Raw genomic sequence first — 22784 nt, 5'->3', positions numbered from 1 at the left:
ACTACATTGTAGACACTAGACACAACTCCGGCCAATCTACAGAGGACGCCGTTGTTGCGAGTGTTTTCTGATCCCACGACATTCTGGTTAGGTTTGCCTACATCATATGATGGTGTAGTAACGTGACTGGATATACGTATATAATTGCAACAAACGATAAGTATATTATAATATATATATTTATACACACATACATATGTATATATATGCGAAAGCAGTTTTTCGAGTCGTTTATTCTTCGTTTTACCGTCGTCACCGGTTTCGAGTTCAAGTTCACGCACGCGTCGTAAATCTCGCATGCGGATCAATATAGGTACAATGTAAAAATAATATTTAACTGCAGATCTGCATGAAAGTAATATGCGCGTGCGCGACCCATTAACTGATTATATTATTATACGAGATAAACTAATAATATGTAGTTGGTGTTGTGCCCATTAGGCGATTACTTATATGATGAACGACTTGAAAATCATATTGTGCCGGTGATTATAACGTAAAAAGTTTTTTTTACTAACAACGGCCATACCGCATCGGAATAATTTATATTATTATATTTATGCAGGAGTTAAATTATTTTTCAAATTTGAACCCAGTCAAGGTAACCTATATGGTAGCCATGGCCGGATAAAGAGCAGTGGTGGGTGCAAAACTACCCTTTCCAAAATGGATTTATTTACCCTCGTACAAAATCGTCAATTTTATGAAACTTCCAGCGGCGATTAAATTTTCGAAGTTCCCTGCAGGGTGCACCCTATTTGTCTAGTCTCAACTCGAGATAAAGGTCTGTCATATTTGATCGTGCTCCCTGCCTACCACCCCATCAATAAAAACAAAATATAGTGCTGTCCAAAAGTTTGAACGTAAAACGTTGGCGCAGGGCGATGTAAATATTTATTACCTATACACATATAATAAATCTCTAGTCATTAAAATTTACCTACGATATAATTATTTATTTATAATAGTACCATATTTATTAAATTATTCTATTCAACTATTTTATGTTTGCCCTTAAAATGTTGCACTATAAATATTTCACTTTACCTATATAATATTATGTATACATCCTTTAGAAATCGTAGGAATACCTAGCAATATATTTCGGTCAGGTACAACACAAATGTTGAGCACGTGAAATTCCTAAAACCATGAAACATTTGGCCGATACTGTCTTAAAGTCTAAGCAATAACGCCAATAACTAATAACAATCAACAGTGTTCACGGTTTTGTCGAAAATGTCTTAGCAATCATAATTATTATAACTCATCCCCCCCCCCCCCCCCAAGCAAATCGTCGTTGTGGATACGAAGCAACTTACACTGAACTCAAATGGATATAATATATTAACATATTTTTTATATATATATATACAATAGTATTTATTAATTTATCATAACTATATAATTATTTATTAAATAAATTAGACTTGGTAGTTCAATTTTTAATAAAATATACAAAATAAATAGTTCACTTTATTATTTAATTCTATAAGTGTCAATAACTTAACTTAATACAATAACTTACTATACTAGAATAAATACTTAAAAAATAGTATCGATGAACATTAAAACAAAAACTGTAAATTCCTTTTGTTTTTTGAAAATTCGTCCACTACACCTTGAATTAAATTTAAATCATCAATTTTCTGTCTATGTATATTAAGTATACATAGACCAGATAGTCGCTGCTCCGTCATAGTAGACCTTAAACACGTTTTTACACGGCGAAGCGTACTTATTTTTCTTATACTACAGACCAAGATCCGTGTCTATATAAATAATAATAATATATATAATAGTATAATAATTATATACATGTATCATCGACACGGAAAAGCCAGGGGAGGGACATGTCTCCCTTGCCCTCCCCAATGGACGCCCTTGGGGTAGGGTTGTAACACGTGTTTGTGTATGTGTGGCAAGGATATATCGCTAAAAATCCCGGGTGGTCACCCATCCGGGAGCTAGCAACTGCGGCCGGTACGTACGCTCAGTGCGTTTCCGCAGATTGCACTTCACTAAGCCACATATTAACATATTATACTGCATCAACCGAGTGTTGTAATATTTGTAAATAACATATCAATTCGACTATACGGAAACAGTTGATACTTGTCGACATACAAGTAATATACAATGTTATACAATTATGATTAAAAAAACTAGCCCTAGTAATTATTTTTTCCTCTTATATGATAATATACTCATATTAATATATTATTATACATCTATTGTCCATTCGTCGGAGATTTAATTATTTAATTTATACATTACTATTATCTATTATTTTATTTATAAATCACCATGATAATATAACAGGACCGACGGCGGCGGCCTTCCCGGACGCGAATGGTCTGACCAATAACACACGATACTCGCAATATTATTCTCCTAGGTGGCTAGGTATCATAATGTATTATTACAATGTAGGTATACATAAATATACTTTGTCGTATGATTATCAGTGCACCACAACCGCAGACATTCCAATAGGTAGTAGGTATATATATATTTTACCAACTATTATAATAATACGCGCGCTGATGCGAGTCTCTGTAACCGCGGTCGCTGTGCTTTAATGGCCGTGATCCAAGCCTGGGCGTGGTTGAAAACATGAACAAAGCTTGCTAAATGTTTATCGGCGTGTATAATTGGCGGGATTACGTCCATTTTGATGCTTTCGATGTACAGACTCTCTTCCGTTGGCGAATTTGGAATCTACAGCATCCCGAATGCAAACACGTTGGTACGATAACTGTGAGATACAACTAACAATAATTTTGAATTTCGTCCCATTTAAAATTATGACAATTTTTATTGATTTTTTTAAAAATATAATCTTCATTAAAAGCCTTCTGGAATATGCATGATAATTTCCAAACACTGTCTGGGAGTAACGAATTATTACCAAATGTATTTGAGGTTTTTGACGATGGTATGCAAGGCTTGAAACCGTTCTTCGGACGTGGCGACCATTTTTCTTGTAAAACACTTGCAATAGGTCTCCAGTAGCTGCTGAGGTGAATTGTTATGCGATATTTATGATAATGTACACAACTAAATAAACTTTAGACACTGCTCAAAAAATGGAAACTGTCGGCGTATAAGGACTTTCATAAATAATAATGTATAAATCCTTATTTCGAGAAGTCTTTAATATAAAATTATGTAACATATACAATTTGTATAATACAAATGAATGGTGTCATATCGTTATTTCACCTTAGACTAAAAATCAAATAGTTTTTTAAAATATTCATATTTAAATCCAAGTCAGTTTAAAATATGGTTAGAACATGTATATAAAATGTACTTTTTTAGGAAATATACATATATTACCGATCATTACAATAAGTACAATATAGCATGTCTGCATATTTATACATATTAATATATTATCTATTCAATAATACAAAATAGTGTTAATAAATTAAATCGCATATAATATGCGTTGGTCAAAATTATTCAATAATTACTCCAACTATAAGTAATTACCTATAATTTGTGTAATTTATGATAGACATTAACTACTATCTATTCATAAAAAAAATAATATTCACAGTTTATTAACGCCCTAAATTAAAAAAATGTTTTGTTTTCGAATTTCTATTGGTTATTTCGTGTTTTTATTTATATCTAGCGCAATAATTATGACATGAATAATTCTTACAGTTATTTGATATACGGCGTATTAATTGATTATTTGTCGATTCAATGATAAAAAAAAACGTTTATAATAAATTATTAAATATATTATAAATATTTGTTTATTCATGTTAGATCCACTTATTTTATTTACTAAATATTATTATTAACTAATATATTGCAGAATTCAGCCCAGTTACGCTGATCTATATTAATTTTTTTTTTACACTATTACAGCCGACACTTCAGTAGGGAGTCGGCGCTGAACCCTTAGAAAAGTTTCAAATGTTCATATATTTTTTGCTAACAATTGTTACAGGATATACTGTTTGGCATGTGGCATGTTGTCGTGCGCCTTGAGCTGCATTTTATAATTAATTCATATTTCTTCATTATTTTTTTTTTATATACCACAAATTCATCCTTTGATGTTTGCATTTAATATATTGATCCATACCAGCAAGCAAAATAAATAAGTAAATAACACAGTGCATAAACCATAACTTTTAAATTATAAGTTTAACTTAGGACTAAATAACCAAAGGCCCCCGATGACTGTTGAGTGTTGATTGGAAGATAACTTGATAGGTACCTAACTATTACGTGTTCACAATTATTTACGTATCAACACATATAACAGAGCACAATCTAAAAACTAAACTATAAGTATGTTCGGTAGGATTACAATGAAAGACGAATAAAAATAATAATATTAAAATTAAATATATCTATTAGGTTAGGGCTAGGTTGTTGAAGTAAAAAAATGTAGTCAGAATAACTTTTGGAATGATTTCTGCAATCAAATTACACACATAACATGTAATACATAATACAATATTACAAATTATAAGTATAATGATATTATAACCATTTTATAATATAGTTAAAGTATTATGACTTTTTAACTTTTTTGATCTTGGTGTTTACCTACACTTACCGTCACAATTTTTATACACTGTGGACTCGGGCTTGATTCAATTTGCACATAATGTTATGTTTATTACAGTGAATACTGGTACAGTCGCGATCGCAATCAGCCAGCAACATCCGATACAGTGTGCATATTGATATTATATCTAATCATTAAGTCTATTCTTTTTGAAAACAGCTGATTCCGATTTGTTAGTTATCATTATTATTATAGGTTTCCGTAGTTTTGCTACCGTGCGTTTCCGATATGCCTATTGCTTTTCATTGCTTATCCTACGCATACGATTATACGACCTTGTAATGTGGTGCTTACAAAATTACCCGTGACAAATGTAATAAAATAATGAAGAATTTGGAATATTTAAAAAAAATATATTATTTATAAAATAAGTATCTAAATACACACATAATAATGGTACACTACCGTTTTTTTTTTTTAATTATTATAATGGTTTTTTAAGTTCTTTTGTGATTAGGTATCATAGTTTCTTAAGTTCTATTGTGATTAGGTATCTATACTTTTCTAATGTATCCAGTTTATCGGTTAGCACAGGTAACCAGACGAAATAATAAGAATGATGTCAACAGGTCCGCTATACTTACAATCTATTATATTAATTCAAAATAGGTGCAAAAAAACACAATAATATTCACGTATTTTTTTCAAATGACGTTACTCAATCTCCCTGGCACTGAAATACTGTGTGATTTATCGATCTATATTATAATGTCAAATTAATTAGTAATAATAATTACCATTTCGATCATTTTTGTTTCGAATATTAAAAACAGGAATTAACCGTTTCCGCCCAAAATTTGAAATGACTGATTCCGCCATCACCCGTTTCCGCCAATTTAAAAAAGGTTCGATTCCCGTTCCCGCCAATCTACCTACTATGGAATATTTATTATAATATATTCAATATTTTTTGTAAAAAAGGAAAAATCTACATAATTCATAAATCCTAAGCGTTTTAGTTCATCGTGGATTGTAAAAAAATTTTAATTAATTTTAATTTACTGAAACTACGTATCTATACATATACATGATGTGATAGTACATAAGACAATGTTAAATACAAACAAGCGATATGTGATAGTTGTACACATTAATCTATGATAGTGTCAATTTTAAATGCACACATACATACAAATATACAATGTATATTAGGTATTTTATACATATTGTATAACATAATATATATGTATATATATATATAACTTAAATATGGAATCATCGTAAATAAATCGATAAGATTGAAATTACTGTACAGATGAGAAAATTTTTTTCTACATAAAATTACTGTACCTATTTATGAATAAGTGTCTTTAACTTTATTATTATAAGTTATAAATTTACTTTTTACTATTAAATGTTATCACATAAACCATGTACAATTAATACAGAATATTAACATATAATAAATTATACTAAAGCAGATATATTGACGGAAACAGGAATTGAACTTTTTAAATTGACGGAAACGGTACATGCCCTTAATAAACGCTACGTCATAGGTACATTTGTGCGAAAAGCTTAGGACATAATACAATAACCTAGGAACATAGGTATATGCATCTAAAATTTGATGTATGTAGTCTGTTGAATGTTGATAGTACAGATGCCCGCCAATGTCGGTTGTAGAATTGAACATAAAAAATGATTTACCTACCTATAGGTACCTTATTTAATACGCGCATCGAGATCCACCATACCGCGTGTTGGTTTGATTTGAAAAAATCGTGTCAGATTTAAAATTTATCGACTGGTTCTAAAATTATTTTCCAAGTATAATACTACAGTAATATATGGGTAAAATATAAATGAGTACACACAATAACATACGACGAGAAATTACGTATAGGATAGCCACCGATTCGTATAAAATAATATGATCATATTGATCAGTTCATCAATACTTAAAGCACGCTCTCACGAATTCACGAGCCTCCTACTCTTCCACTGCTCCCACGCCACAAAATGGCGCCTCCGTCGTCAGGCCCATATTATTATTATAATACACCATCGACGTGTGAAGATATATACAGATTTTTTTAAAGGAATCCATCGTCTTCCCACATGCTCATGGGATTTGAAAACATTACATTTTGATGCTCGCAATCAGGACATTATAATATATATACACTTATTATTAATAATTACCGACGCCGATAATAATAGATAGGTTGCAGACGCATTCAATTGACTTCAAAATTCGATGAAACAATAACGAACAGCACAAAGATAGCCATTATTCAGATCGTTCTAAATAGATTCCTCGTCAGATTTTCTGCGATATTACCTTAAAAATCACATACCCTCAGTATGGACCTGATGATGGTATGTACCTATACTATACCTACTGCAAGTTCTTAGCCTGGATTATTCAAAGTAAAGACGTAAGATCTTTGTTTTTTTTCTATGAATTTTCTTTATATTTTGACTGTTGCGAATAGCCTTATATGTGCCCCACGTCTTTGAGAATCTGACTCAACATCCGGGTATCAAATAAAACAAGGTCACATAACGTTATTATCACTTAATTATACTTTTTATTTACCTTTGGGAGCTGTGATAAACAACATTTTTGAAAAATGCCAGCAATGCCATCTCATCAGTTGGTTGACCACACTCACATTTTGCCAATTTAACTTTTGACGTAAATAATAATTTTTATAACTAAAAGCCATTCAGAATTTAAAATTTTTAATAATAGAATAAATTATAAGTTATAACATTATCACGTGATACATTTTGCAAATCCGAGTGCATGTGTGCCGGCTGTGTTGTCAAAATGTCAATAATGTAAAACTGTGCAAGCATCTATAAACACAATATTTTACACTGTTTCGCGATCGTTTCTGATATATTATATGACAGGATTACGATTTTGTGAATATTGTATCAATAGTTTTCGACTTGCGCCACGATGTTTGACGTACCTACCTATTTTATGACATCTGATGTAGGCAGGTATCTATACCGATCCGGTGGTGATTCGTATGCGATTGTGTTGTAAGTGGGAATTATTCTCAACGACCGTTCAATTCTCCCATGTCCACACAATCCATACGAGGAAAATGCTGAATTGAACATGTACTGAATTTTACTATCCAGTGTTATAGGCGATGAGTGAATATATTAATAATTACTGTAAACCATATTATAGTATCCAAAAAATTCTCCCGAGAACAGTTAAAGTAATATAAAATAACGACGAGGATACGAAATATTATAGTTGTAGGTACTAGCTAGTTGGTGCTATAATATTTTATGGGTCTAGATGTTTTAATATAGCCATTATATTATATTGTAAAGAATAATTGATGAAATCTATTTTTAATTACCTAACTATGTTCACTATATTATCAATTATATAGGTACCTATCCTAGATAACTACAGGTACAAGTACCAATAGGCGTCTCAATGTCTCATAATCAATGGTTATTATTAAAAAATAATGTTGTTGAAAAAGCTGGCTTTTTTTTGTTGTACCTACACAGCGTACACCGATACACCGTATTATTATAACTACTATCATAACGGTTTTATATAGTTATGTTTTAGTAAATCTTATCAATTCCATGGTAATTACTATTTGCCTTTTTTTTTCTATTCAACCGTGAGGCCAGTTGGGGATTTCCTTCGCATGGCTTCCACCCTGCTCGTGGCCCCTGCTGCACATCATCAATTTAAATAATAATATAAAATTAATTTCGCGTTGGTCTCTCACATGATTGACTACGTTGTAGTATAAGAACATTTATTTCCAGAAACATCCGCCCTTGTGTTATATATTCACCTATGTATATGCGTTTAACCGTCAATCTTTATTATTAAAAAATAATGTGGTTGAATTTATTTGAAATTTGCTTGTTTTATCTACATAGCACATACCAATACACCGTATTATTATCTACTATCATAACGGTTCTATAGTTATGTTTTAGTAAATTATATTAATTTCATAGTAATTACTATATATAGTGTGTGTCTATATACTATAGGTACCTTCTACCTAGGTCGTATGTATTAAACAGTTAATCCCATTTACTCGAGATGGACTTAATGGTAATGGTAATGCTTAATATTAATGCGGACTATATGGATTATGATATACCTACGGTTTGTCGTATTTACCAAATTAAAAATTAGATTTAACAGATCTCTTGAAAATTGGATAGCTGTAGCTTAGCCTGACGAATAATTATACTTCTCTAATTATTATGGTTGTATCTTACATAATCTATAATATTTTTAACTAATTAAAATTTCAATCGATCCCTGAGGACTGGAAAACCAAATGATGAATGACCATGAACAACGATCGTAGCTGAAGTTTTCGATATTATATATTTATTATAATGATGAAAAATATATTTTCATAATCTGTTCGTAAATGAGTTATGAACAAGTGACCAAATAAGTTGTAAGGTAATTAAGTAAACGTGTACAAACTATAACTGCTTGTAAATTACTGTCCAATTTCATGTCAGCCAAAAGTCGGTGACATCACACCATTTTTAGGGACAAATAATATCCGTTACCTAACTTAACCGTAATTTTCAGTAATAATATTTGTATTCTCAATACATAGTCATAATAATATTGGTAATATTGCTTTGTATTTTGATTTGAATATTGTGTTTTAATCATAGATTTAACAATAGGCTATTTATTTAAAATTTATGCATATACTACACTTAGTATGAAATAATAAATATTATAATATCACACAATTACGTTGCTAATAAATTTGTTCAATTTGTTTCTAGGTTTGATATCGTTGATGCTAATTGGTTTTTCCGCACTCTTTTTGGGTACACTAATCGCCGTGTTCGATCCATTTCAATTAATACTCAAATGGGTAAGTTATACGGAAGTCATCCGGCGACAGCCATAATGTTATTATGGTATTATGTATATATCTTATATATTATAATATGTGTATATATATACTGTATAATGTATATAATATACAGTAGAGCAGAAACACCTGAGAAATAAAAATAAAAAATTGATATTAGTTAAACATATGACAAAAATGTGAAAATTGAATGCATACTAATTTCAGGAAATTCCCAAAAATAATACATAAGATTTTGTAAAATGTTATTTAGTTTCAAATTAATTTACTTCAAACAAAATTTATAGTTCAAAAAAATTTAAAAAATAAACATTTTATCATCAAAATGTATAGATATATTAAGAAATCAGCTATTTAGAATTTATATATTTATAAAAAAAATAGCACAATTTAAATTTTTAAATTTTCAAAATTCAGTATTAAAAAATAAAAATAAAATTGTATATCTGTACTTATTGCTGGTACTTTTTTTTTACATCTTATACTTATATTTAACAAGAAAAACGGTTAGCTAACAAGTTTTACGTATAGCTAAAAAACATTTTTATGTTTCTTTTTAAATAACTATTTAATTAACTGAATAGTAAATATTATTATACTTATAGAAAAATATACTTCATATATTCTAATATTAATTTAAGTTGTACTTTTTTCAACAGCTATTTACACTCGTTTACATAAAAGCCTCGAACTTTTCATCCCGAATTTCCAATCGATGAACAGAATCTATTGTAAATGATTTTTAACTTGCTTAAGTTATTATTGAAATTAACCTGAATAAAGAATACTTTTTTTTCTAGTAGTTTTTAAAAATTTTTGAGATTGTCGTCAAAACTTAATAGATGTAATAAAAAAATATGTTTGTCACTTTTAAGTTTACTATTTAATATTAATAACATGACAAATATTTTAATAATATAACACGATTCAGCTTAGATTGTTGGACAGGCCTAAATGCTTATAATTTTCAGCAGCCCAGAGTACCTATATCTATGTCTCCCCAACTCTCCTAGGCAGTCCGCTTCTGTAAGGGCTATGACGATTTATTGATTTGTGAATTTTAATAAATAATAATAATTTACCCATAAACATTTTATAGCCCGTACAAATTGTTTGAAACGTTTGAGTAAATACTATTACATACACCTATTTAATATTTGTGTAAGCCCATCCTTAGTAGGTATGTTCATTTTAATAACCCCAGAAACTATAGTTACCTACCGATTTGTTAAAAATTATCTTTCTGTCTATTTACTGTAAAAAATCTAAATAATTTACATCGTGCTGATTAAGTATACACGCAATTCAAACAATCCTATTTATTTAAATTCATTAGGTATTAAAGGAAAAATTAGGATGGATCGTGGTTGAATTTATCACACTGTGGTTTTATATAATACACATGACTTTGACGTTCATATAATTATAGTGTCTACCTATATTAAACTCTACGATTGACATCATTGTATTCATATCCGAACATTTCAGAGTTTCAGACGTTTTATTAGACATACCCCAACTGCAGCAAGCGCGTTCAGAATTCCAAACACAATCGCCAGATGGAGTCAAACGCGTTTTGGCGATCTGTAAAGGTCAAACTAATTCTCCAAGTCTACTACTTTGAATCATACATAGTTTAATGATCCCCGTAGATACACGTGAGGTGTACATAATTTATACCTAGGCGTATATCATAAGTAATATTTAGATACGCAAAGAATGCATTTCGTTCAGGAAATCTTAAATCCATTAATGCGGCTAGCCGCATAAATAATTAAAAAAAAATTAAAATTAAAATAATCACTCAGCACTGCCACAGTTGAAATAGTTAAATAACAAAAACATATAAACCTCCCACCTATTATACCGTGAGCCGTCGTTGAATCAAACTTGTTTTTTTTCTTAAAATATTTCTTGCGGCACATCCGGAGATAACCGCGATGACCGCAAGAGTGAATCGTAGGCAATACCAGTTCTCCAGACACGTCTTATTCACCGGGGTTATCCCGATGCGTTGTCCGACGAATCCCGTCATAATATATAAGTATATACATAGCAATTTATATAAAGTGGTACGAAGTACATAAAAATAAAATAATAATAACTTTTTTTTTTAAATCTAGCTGTTGTTGTAATTTTCCATATTATAAATTTATGTGAGTAGGAACCTACTTATTATTTGACGATTTGTTCAAATGATGATCGGAAATGATTCAGGTCATAATAATAATATAAATTCAGCAATATAAACGCATAATACCAAGTACCGACCTATAATTATAAAACATAATAACACTATTCAGTTACTGTATAGTTGTTTGCATTATACCTATACGTACGAGTAGTTAGTAACCAGTTTTCAGTAACACAATTTAATGACCATATGAGTCTATAATGTACCTTTACTGCAGGCTGTAAACCTCAAAACGTCATGTATTTTTACATAATTTACGTCGAGAAAGAATTAGATTGATCGTTTCAGCATCGCATCTAGATGTGCATAATATAATTGATATTTTTTTATATTAGTATAATAATAGTAATAATAATAATATTTTTTTTTGTTACCGAGTACCTACTTAAAATATTCATAATTGTCTAGTACAAATTTATAGCGTTCCTAACTAACATTATTGAAGCAAGAAATGTTGTTGTTAGTTTCTTTTTAGTTAGGTAAAACTAAAACGATATTTTCGACTCGTCATAGTATTATTAACTTATAACATTAAATTTCTTCCTGTAAAGTTCCTACTGCCTAATATGAATATTTTGATGGCACAAAAAAAATTATCGCATTTATAAACAATCAAACTTTGTTTTTTTTTTTTTAAATTTTTTCTATAGAATATTAGCTGGAGAGCCGTCGCTGGACGGTTAAAAAAAAAATTAACATGCATTTTAGATTCTGAGCGGAGCGATGAATGTATTGATTTTACCATGATGTGTGATTTTATTTTTTTATTTTTATTATTACACATTGTAACAATAGCAGTTAAAAAATATTAAAAATACATAGGCAAGATTTTTTTTTTATAAGCATTTAAAGTTAAAATTTTGACTAAATACGTAAAAATTACGGCGCAATGTTCAAATTATTTTATGTTAGAAATTCATAAAAAATTTTCCTTTTATATCCAAGATTTGAAAATTTGATACAAATCTCCAAACATATTTTTACAATAGCAGTTGAAAAATAAAAGAAATACATAGACACAATTTTTTTTTTACAATCGTTCAAATTTTAATTTTGACAACATACGTAAAAATCACGAAAATTCACAAATTATTTTAAGCTAGGAGTTCATAAAAAAAATTTATTTTAAATCTAAGATTTGAACATTTTTAATGATCTATAATATATCCTAGACAGATACCTAAACCGTCTTCGCTCAGAATCGTTTTTCGTATACAATGATATAATATATCAATATCATTGAATTCAAATTTAATTCCATCCATTACAGTAACCCACTTGTAACCTATACTGTACAGCAGAGTGACATCCACTTTCCCGCTTTTTTATTTCTTCTTCTTCTTTTCGTATCCGGTCGTTTTCGCAGTTATATTTTATACATCCAGTAAACTGCCAATTGTACGGCGTTATCATTAATATCATCCATATTATTATCTTCTTTGTTGCACGTCCCTTCAAAATTAACACATTCATATATGCATCTAATGTATGAAATGAATATATACATTTTTATTTTTTTATGATTAGCAATTAATGTACCATTATAATGTATATTGTAAGCTTCAATGTACGAAAAAACTGTAAAATATAATACGAAATAATGATTGGGTACGTAAAATTAAAGAAGTACCTATCAACATATTTTGAATAGTGTATCTATTTATCATCTCGTGAATTAAATGCTAAATATTATGAATCCTTTCTGAGTCTGAAATATAATATGGTGACAAAAAAGTTTCCGGAAATTCAGTGTATTATATAACATGTCATTCGTTTTTGTATATTTTGTTTTAGCCAAGAGGAGAAAGATAACACTTAACAAATGTACCTTATTTAATATTGCAACAATAAAATTTACATATTTTAATTTGATAAATAATAATTAATTATCGATTACAAAAAATTTGAATGTTTTATCGAAAATACAAAAAAATGTAAAATATACAGATGTAAGATATAATATATTTACCGACTTCTTCGTTTATTCGTTGATATAGGTATTGTTTCGTTACCTATATAATATTTTTCAACCTTCGGCGATGTTAACCCTGAAATCGAATATCATTTTCTTTCCGGTTATGAGGATTCCGCAACCTCCTGCAAGCAAATATAGTACTTACGTATTTACTTTTTTTCACTGCAGGGGTCAATAACAAAAAAAAAAAAATTACTTTATACAAATAATAAAATTCATTGACTTTGATACAATATGATAAATTGATAATCAACTGTCCATATTAAAATGATTATTGAATAATAAACTTGGGAAAATATTATGTTTTCATTTGAATAATTATCGTTTTCAGAAACTCGTAATGGTTAAAGGTGACGAGACGTTCGAGATGTGGAAAACACCAGAAGCAGCCGTTTATCTAAAGGTATACATATTCAACGTAACAAATCGTGAAGATTTCTTGTCTGGTCGAGACGAAAAACTGCGGTTTCAAGAAGTCGGACCATATGTTTATAGGTGTGTATTGAATGATGTTAAATTTATCTACAAAAAAAATAAAAACGTATGTATTCAGTATTGCCAGCGTTGCATATTTTAAAATATTACATTCTTACAATTGGAGCAATATTAAAGTTCCAGTACGGGTCGTATACAAAAACACAAAAAGAAATTAAAATAATACTTAACATGCTTGACTTACACCAACAAACGAATAACAATAATATATCAATATATCATATAATATTTGTATCAAATGCAATGTTAAATTAAGTTTGACATTATTTATATTACGAATAAAAGATTAATTTCCAATAATAATACATATAAATCATAAAATATTCTTATGATTTTTGAGTTCTGACACGACATTTCCGCATAGAATTATTTTTGGTATGCCATGATAGATTAATGAATTAAATAAGTTAACATTACGTCATAAATTACATGGTTGAAAAGGAATATACTCGAAACCTGCTACACAACAAAGTGACTTTTCTACTTTTGATTTATATCTATATTATAAATATTTATCAATTTTTTTTTAATTTAGTTCAAAATAATCATGATTTTGTACCTGTTTTATAATTCGATTTTCATGAATTTTAATATTTTATAATTATTCCCCTCAAATATATAAGAACTAAAATTGATGGTGAAGATAAAACTTAAAGAAAACTAATACTCTATTTTCTGTCACATAAAATAAGGAAAACCGATTCTAGTGTAGCCATTTACAGTGTCGTAGCAGATTCAACTTTGGTTTAATGTATAAACGCAATAATTATTAAACAACATTATACTATTCCTAGAATGTAAAATTGTAAAATAACATTGGACATATATTATCACTGTCCGTCCTACCATATTTTATTTATCAAGGAAAAAATACAAACATAAAATCCAACAGAAAAAAAAACCAAACTTTTTTTTTTAAATGTTCTGACAATGTCATATAACACTTAATGATAAAATAAAATAAACTTTTTTTACAGTATACAAATTATGATGCATATAGTTATTACAAATATTTACAAAAAAATTACTAGGACTTACATCTATCAAATAAATAAATAATGGTACAAAAGAGTAGAAAATAAAATTTAATAAACTAATTATTAATGGTGTAATGATACGGAATCGTGAGGATGACCACGCTTGAGGCACGTAGTACCCCGTAGCTTATCCCTGACATTGAAGTATTTTGCGCTTTTTCGCAAACAGTCAGTTTTCGACAAAATCGATTTTGGTTTTTGATGTAAATTTAAAACAAACGATCATAGATACGATGAAATTAAATTAAATTCGTACATGAAATTTTCACTGAATGTTTATATAAGTATATTATTCTATCCATCATGTGATTTTCAAATAATTTCGACTAAAGTTGAACTATTTATAGGCATATGTAATTTTCGATCATTATTAGTTTTTTTTAAATTAATATCGATAAAAATGTATTTTTGGGGTAGTAAAGCTTGAACATTTAATACAAGGCTTCCAACATATTGCTACAATAGCAGTTGAAAAAAATATTAAAAATACATAGGCACAGTTTTTTTTTTTTATAAGCATCTAAAGTTCTAACGTAAAAATTATGGCAATGTTCAAATTATCTTAGATAGAAATTCATAAAAATTTTTCTTTTGAAAAAATTAGATTTGAAAATTCAATTCAAGATTCCTTATAATTTTGTCTACTTTTATCAAAAAAGATATTAACGATATATATATTCCCGATTCGTAACGACCCCCAGCCGAGATCGAGAGGGAAGCCGGGACGCGACGCGAAGTCCGTCGTCCCGGGGTGGAAAAAAAATTCCACTGGAAAGTCAAATATTTTAATAGGTACCTAATAATAATCTATAATATATCCTAGACAGATAAACCGTTTCCACTCAGAATCGTTTTTCGTATACAATAATATAATAGCATTGGATTCAAATTTAATTCCATCCATTACAGTAACCCACTTGTAACCTACTGTACAGCAAAGCGATATCCAATTTACTGCTTTTTTTATATGATCTTCATATTCTCCAATTGCAACTATCTTGATATATTAACTTGTCAGACTTGCCTGATTATATTGTTAGGTTATTTAAGTTATTTTTATTTTTAAAAGCAATAATATATCTACGGTGAATTTTTGAAATTAAGATGTATGTAATAGAAAATTGTACTACTTTTTAGATACTGATCTTATAACTTATATTCAATAAAAAAATATAATATCATATATTTTTCTGTAACATCTTTAATATATGATTACAATATATAATAATTTTTACCATTATATTATAACACTTATAGCATTAATTAGAAAAAATAAAAATAATAATATTTTATTTGAATGTATATACATTTTTTATAATATTTGATAACACGCAAATTATATATTAGGTCCTGTAATTATCTATGATAAAGGAACTCGCGCGTATAATGTCTATGGTATATTAATCCCTCTATTATATTATCATTTTGGTTTTTTTTTTTTATAGTTCTTTTCTGTTGGTTTTTTATTTTGTTTTTTTTCTTAGGATTCTTTTATTTTGTTTTTTTTCTTAGGATTCTTTTCTGTTGGTTTTTTTCTTAGGATTCTTTATTTACTCCTATCTCATTGAAAATGTAATTACGTATTGATACATTAGATTATTCAAAGAATCTTTACCCATATAAGTAGAATTGATTCGGTCCAATATTTGATTTATTATGTTTTACAATTATTACTAATTAGTAAATGTACACTTTAAATTAATCATATATTTTATCTACGAATCAATAGCAAACTTGTAATATAATTAAAATTATTAATAATTTTAATTGAAAATTAATGGATTCCTACTAAATACCTATCTTGGCATAATGCATTAAATAAATCTGTTAAACTGCCAAAAGTGTTTTCATTTAAAATGTCGGGGTAAACTAGATGACAGTAGAAACAATAATAGTTTTTTTATTTCTATGACATACTCTTTACTAAATACCCGTATAATTTTATGCGATGTTTCTTATTTATAAACTGATTTGCTTTTGCAAATACATGTAATCTTTATTTACTTTATTTGCTTATAAAGTTATAACCATCAACATAATTTCAATAGAAAAATCGTTTGGATCAATATAAGCTAGTAACTGTACCTATTCGCAACATTTTCTGACTGGGAGAGAATAGGCGTTAAAATGACAATATATTATTCAATATATCTTTTTATGTGCATACTTTTCATCACTAACTTTATTTCCGATCGGAAAAATTGATTGTACAACAACACACGATCAAAATAAAACCACGCTCGACATTATGCGATATCTGTATTACCTATATCTATCTATTTATTGCTCAAAGCTAGATATTAGATAATATTGTTATTATTGTTACTTTTAAAGACTTTGTTTTTACAGTATAATTAATTTAAACAATTAGAAATATTAGATACAATATGTTATTAAAATATAATTACATTTTCTTCTCGCAGATTACAATATTTCATTGTTTAATGTTTGAGGAAAAATAAAAATTAAGTAACCTTACTAATTACCATGCCAATGGATACCTACATTACTATCGTGTAGTTATATCACGCCACAGTTAATGTTTATATATACAGAACTCAGATTAAGAAAAGATAATTATAATCATAAAATAACGAAGATAGAAAATGGAAACATGTAAAACAATACATAAAATATGTTTTTTACTCGTTTCATCATTAAATCCTGCCTAATTACTATAATATCAAAACTTGTCTTAATTATTCACTATATTTGTAAAAAATATATTATTTTAATCCCAAGACAGATTGCATTATGGGTATAATATTCGTCATGGTGCATGTTTAATAGCAATATATAAATATCTTAAGCTATTCCATATACGCTGCTGCTAAAATATTATTCATATGGGATTAACCTTCTCAACTATTTACGTATATACATTTATTTTACAAATGTACGCTGTGTAGTGTATATGGATAATATATAAAATAGACGATATTGATAAATACTGTGTAAAAATATTAATTAGTGAGTATTTACGCTCGATAAGTATGCAATGAAATAGGGCCATCGTCACACATTTTAAATTTTACAATTTTTGATTTCGATTAACGTTTTTAAACTATTTTTATCATATTGCGTATTCTATATTATCATATATATTATAGGTAATAGAAGGATTGATTCATCGCTGTAGTTTATTACAAAAAAAAAAAATACACGTTAACATTATAAGTATAACATTCATAATATTAAATAATAATATTATAATCGTTAGATATCTATATTCATTAATTAGGTGGCGAATTTAAGATATATGCAAGTATGCAATAGAGTATACCGATAATATTTATCAGTTGAAGTCGATTAATTGCATCCTGCAGATGGCCGATAGAGTCGATACTGTTAAAAAAACAAATGTAATGATGAATACCTAAAATACTACACAAAATTTATGCAGGTGATAAAATATTGAAAAATATAGGTGATAAATGTATTTGATGATTTTTTTTCTTCTTTCAGTTCTTAATTGAATAAGTTATTATTAAAATGTAAATGTGTAGGTATACAAGTGTAATGCTTTGATTACCTTAGTTGTCGAAGTAGAAATTTATAATTTTAAAATCAATATTATATTATTTAATTAAATATTATATTTGAACTGTGGTTTTGAGAAATGATTAAAAGAATATTTGTTTAACTGTTTGAAACAGATATTGAATATCAAGAAAAATGATTGAATATACGTTCAAAATCAATACACGTCATGTATCAATAAAATAAAGATACATAAATAATCTATGGAAAAACATTGAACGCGTGTAATTTAGATAATTCTTCGGAAACTTCTTTTAAGTTAAGCCGAGTATAAAAATTAATTCAGCATTTGGTACCGAAGTTAATTTTAAATTTTGTATGTCGTTTACAATCATGTTGCATCAGTATATTTTTATTTTATTATTATATCACACAAAAATAAAATATAATATGTTATATTAAATTTAACCAAGTATTTATGGATGGATTTTTTTAGTATTCCATAATAATTAGCAATTTCATAAGTGTATAATAGTTTCACATTATACCGAAATAATATATATTATACATGTTAACATAAACGTCTAGTTATTTTTATATATTAATAATTATAAATTGAAATCGAGATCATTAATAAACAATATTACACGAGATATATCATGTTTAAATATATATTATACATTATAGTATCATGAAAAATATATTTACCTAGCTCTAACATTAAAAACAGTTGATTTTTCTTATGCAAGCTTTATTGTGATATTTAGTCCCAACATTTCCTTATGTTTTTTGATTTCTAACGATTCTAAAAAATAAAAATAAATATTAAATTACGGATGAATAAGTTCTAGGAATCTTTTTTTTTTCCTATGGTATCGAGGACCGGAGAATAAACTATGTTGCCAGTACTTCTCATATAAGTTCTAGGAATCTAGCAATAGAGTATTATTTGAATGTATATTTAATTAAAGCCATATGCAATCATCTCAAATCAGTAATCGCAATATTAAGAAATAAATACATCACGTAATAATTTTATATGTAGGTAATTAAGTTAAGTTAGGTATTAATTAAATTTAAAAAAAAATTCGATGCAATGCTAAGTTATTGATAAATTAAAATTTTTTTAATTATTTTATATAAAAAATATAAGCCTAATAATAAGATAAATTTTTTATTGGATTTTATCTTATAAGTTTTATTACGGTAGTCAAAATATGAATTCTTTATTGACGTATAGAAAATATCGTCAATAAGACCAATGAGACTCACCTTAATGTTTAAAAACTATATACAAAAGTGATTTTTTAACAATACAGATTTTATGCATATTTCCTAGTTTTCCTTAAAAAGTCTCTATTTTCAATTTTGTCTCAAATAGGTAGGTATTCGATAAGTTGGAACTTCAATATCGATTTTCAAACGTTCATTGCTGAACGTTTCATTTAAATATACATTATACATTACTGTCTATACTTCTACATGCAGTTTAAAAACTAGAAGATTATTAAAATACACTATTATTATTAAATGAGTAGTTATTTATAATCTATGGTTTTTGGCATAATAAGCTATTAGTATAATAACTATTTAATATAACAAACAAAAAATAACGATTATATTATATTGATATGATGAGAGAACAATGCACTGATATAATACAATATCCCCTGCAGAGGTATTTAAAATTTAAATTCAATTAATTCTTACAAATTCTTACAATACTACGCTCATGTAATAATTTAATCTAAATTCTAATTAATATTTGTATATTGTATATCAGAAATCCGGCGTATAGATGTTAATATTATTATTCAATATATACCTATATATATTTAGGCATAAAGGTATTAAAAAATATGTAATAAAACAACAAAATAAGACGAATCGACTTAACTTATACTATTTGAACCGAAATGAATATGAAATGATAATAATATTATAATTTTAATTTTATTTAGAATTATGAAAATTATTGTAAGTTTCAACCGACAGTAAGTCATTTCGGTATATTCAGGCGTATTCACGGTGCTTATGATCTATTAATCTATCTGCAATTATCAACGGTTAGGGGATTTTATTTCCATTAAAATCGAACATCATTTTTGAAATAAGTGTATAAAGTACAAAATGTATACTATGTACTTGTGTAAAACATTAATACCTGTTAATTAATGCTTAACTGAATAAGAACATGTTTTTTATAATGTTGAATTTTAAATACTAATTAAATTAATAGCCTACAACGGGGGCCCGAAATTATATCTGTAGCGCGTCTAAATAATGATACGATATAGTTAATAAAAAATACACACTTAAGTCAAAGCGAACAAGTTTAATTATCTACGGTTATATTTTAAAGATGTATACACTGTGTAGGTAATATAATTTAAAGAGCGTATTTATCATATTATGTAGCCATGTAGGCGCATTATGTAATGAATAATATTTCACATTTCACGATTTTTAATTTAAAAATGATCACTTGAACGCACCGTGTGATGCTTCTCGTTTTCTTAGGTACCTAATAAAAAAACTTATAGATTTGTCTCATCTGAATACGATCGCGTAGAACCACCTCATCGCATTGTAAATAAAATAGGCTTAATGATAATATATACTACCTGACTGCGAAACGGGAAAGATTAAATATTAATAAAATGTTTTTTTTTTTTTAAAAAACCATTGCACTAACATAACATTGAAATATAATATTTTGCATGCATATTACGAATATTACAATTTTTAAACGGTACTTAAACGCTCCCTATATTTAGAAGGAAGTATAATAAATTTGTCGAAAAAAAACGGGGGATTATGCAAATTTTATTATGCTTATATATTATAAAATGTAGAAATGGTAACGTACAATAAAATAAATATAAGTACCGTATTTTTACTTTACTTATCACATACATATTAATATATAGATAGATAACGATGTGATTAACATATTAGGTACAATAACGTCTCCGCAGTTGTAGTTAGCGCTACACTCGGACGCAGATGCGTTTTGATTGAACCCGAGACGGCGGAAACTACCTTAGGAAGTAATTGAATTACGGGACAATGATAAGTGTATTAATACTATAGTACAGGGATAAGTGTATCAATACTATAATTTATATTCAAGCAAAGGGTTGGCAATTCGTCATAAATTAAACAAATTAAAAAAAAATCAAATCTTTTTTATTTTGTTTTGATAATTTAACATCAATATATTATTATTTCTCAGACATTATACTATACATTTATACATTGTATACAGTAAAATATCAATTAAAGGGATGTTATACACTTATATCTGTATAAAAATCATCTTCATTTATCAATATTAGATGGTACGCATATTAGGAATAATAATATTGTAAAATTCCACTACAGAAAATTAAAACTCTGCTTTTCGGTTAGGTTAACTATACATAGGGTTATATTACATTATATTCAAGTGTGTTTGAAAAATCATAATTTAAATAATTTGTAAGATCTTTATATTAAACATTGAATAGAGATTAGAGGGCCTTTAGTATTTTATTTTTTATTTTTTTAAACCTTTTGAAATTTGTATTAGTTTATAACTCTACTGAATTATAGCTGTATAAGTTCCATATTATCAACATATTTTCTTGTAATATAAACTTTTAATCCGAACAGATCAATTAGTAATACATTTTAAATGTATGTATGTTTCTATAAAAACTTAAATAGTATTCAGCATAAACATTTCAGGATTCGTATCAATTAGAAATACCAAATAGTTAGTACCTATACCTATTAGAGATAATGTATAATGTATATAAGTTTAGAAATAAAAAGTGATTTTCACCTCTGTATTTCTTAACATCAATTTAAAATCATGAACGCGACATAAGTACCTATCATATTATTATTGGTTAGTATAAAACATTTCTGGAATAAAAATATTTGTATTTTTGTGTAATATTCCATTTTATTAGAATAGAGATACTTATCTATACTAAAACAACTGAACCAAATATACTGATTTGGCGTTTGATGAATTTTTGTTTTTGTTGCCGTTGTTATTTTATCATTGCACAGCATTTCTTGGTTTGAAATACTATTACATATTATACGGTATATAGTACCTAGATATATGTGAACTGTTTAACGTCTTTTCAATCCATCCTTAGAGGTT

The 22784-nt window shown here is 27.6% G+C and overlaps 1 protein-coding gene across 2 annotated transcripts in view; it reads left to right on the top strand.

Annotated features, from left to right (window-relative positions):
- LOC107173201 (scavenger receptor class B member 1-like) overlaps positions 1 to 22784 on the top strand; it is an 88971-nt gene that overhangs the window by 50605 nt on the left and 15582 nt on the right. For both annotated transcript variants that reach the window (XM_015523635.2, XM_015523636.2), the window contains exons 2-3: positions 9356 to 9447; positions 13948 to 14111. In XM_015523635.2, coding sequence (XP_015379121.1) covers positions 9356 to 9447; positions 13948 to 14111 — 256 coding nt within the window. The remainder of the gene's footprint in view (positions 1 to 9355; positions 9448 to 13947; positions 14112 to 22784) is intronic.

Source organism: Diuraphis noxia, unplaced genomic scaffold (assembly GCF_037042655.1).
Source record: "Diuraphis noxia isolate RWA-SAM2 unplaced genomic scaffold, SU_Dnox_SAM2 contig0001, whole genome shotgun sequence".
In the NCBI taxonomy this organism is placed as follows: Eukaryota; Metazoa; Arthropoda; class Insecta; order Hemiptera; family Aphididae; genus Diuraphis; species Diuraphis noxia.
The sequence above is the reverse complement of the archived record's forward strand: the minus strand, read 5'-3'. Positions and strand labels throughout refer to the sequence as shown.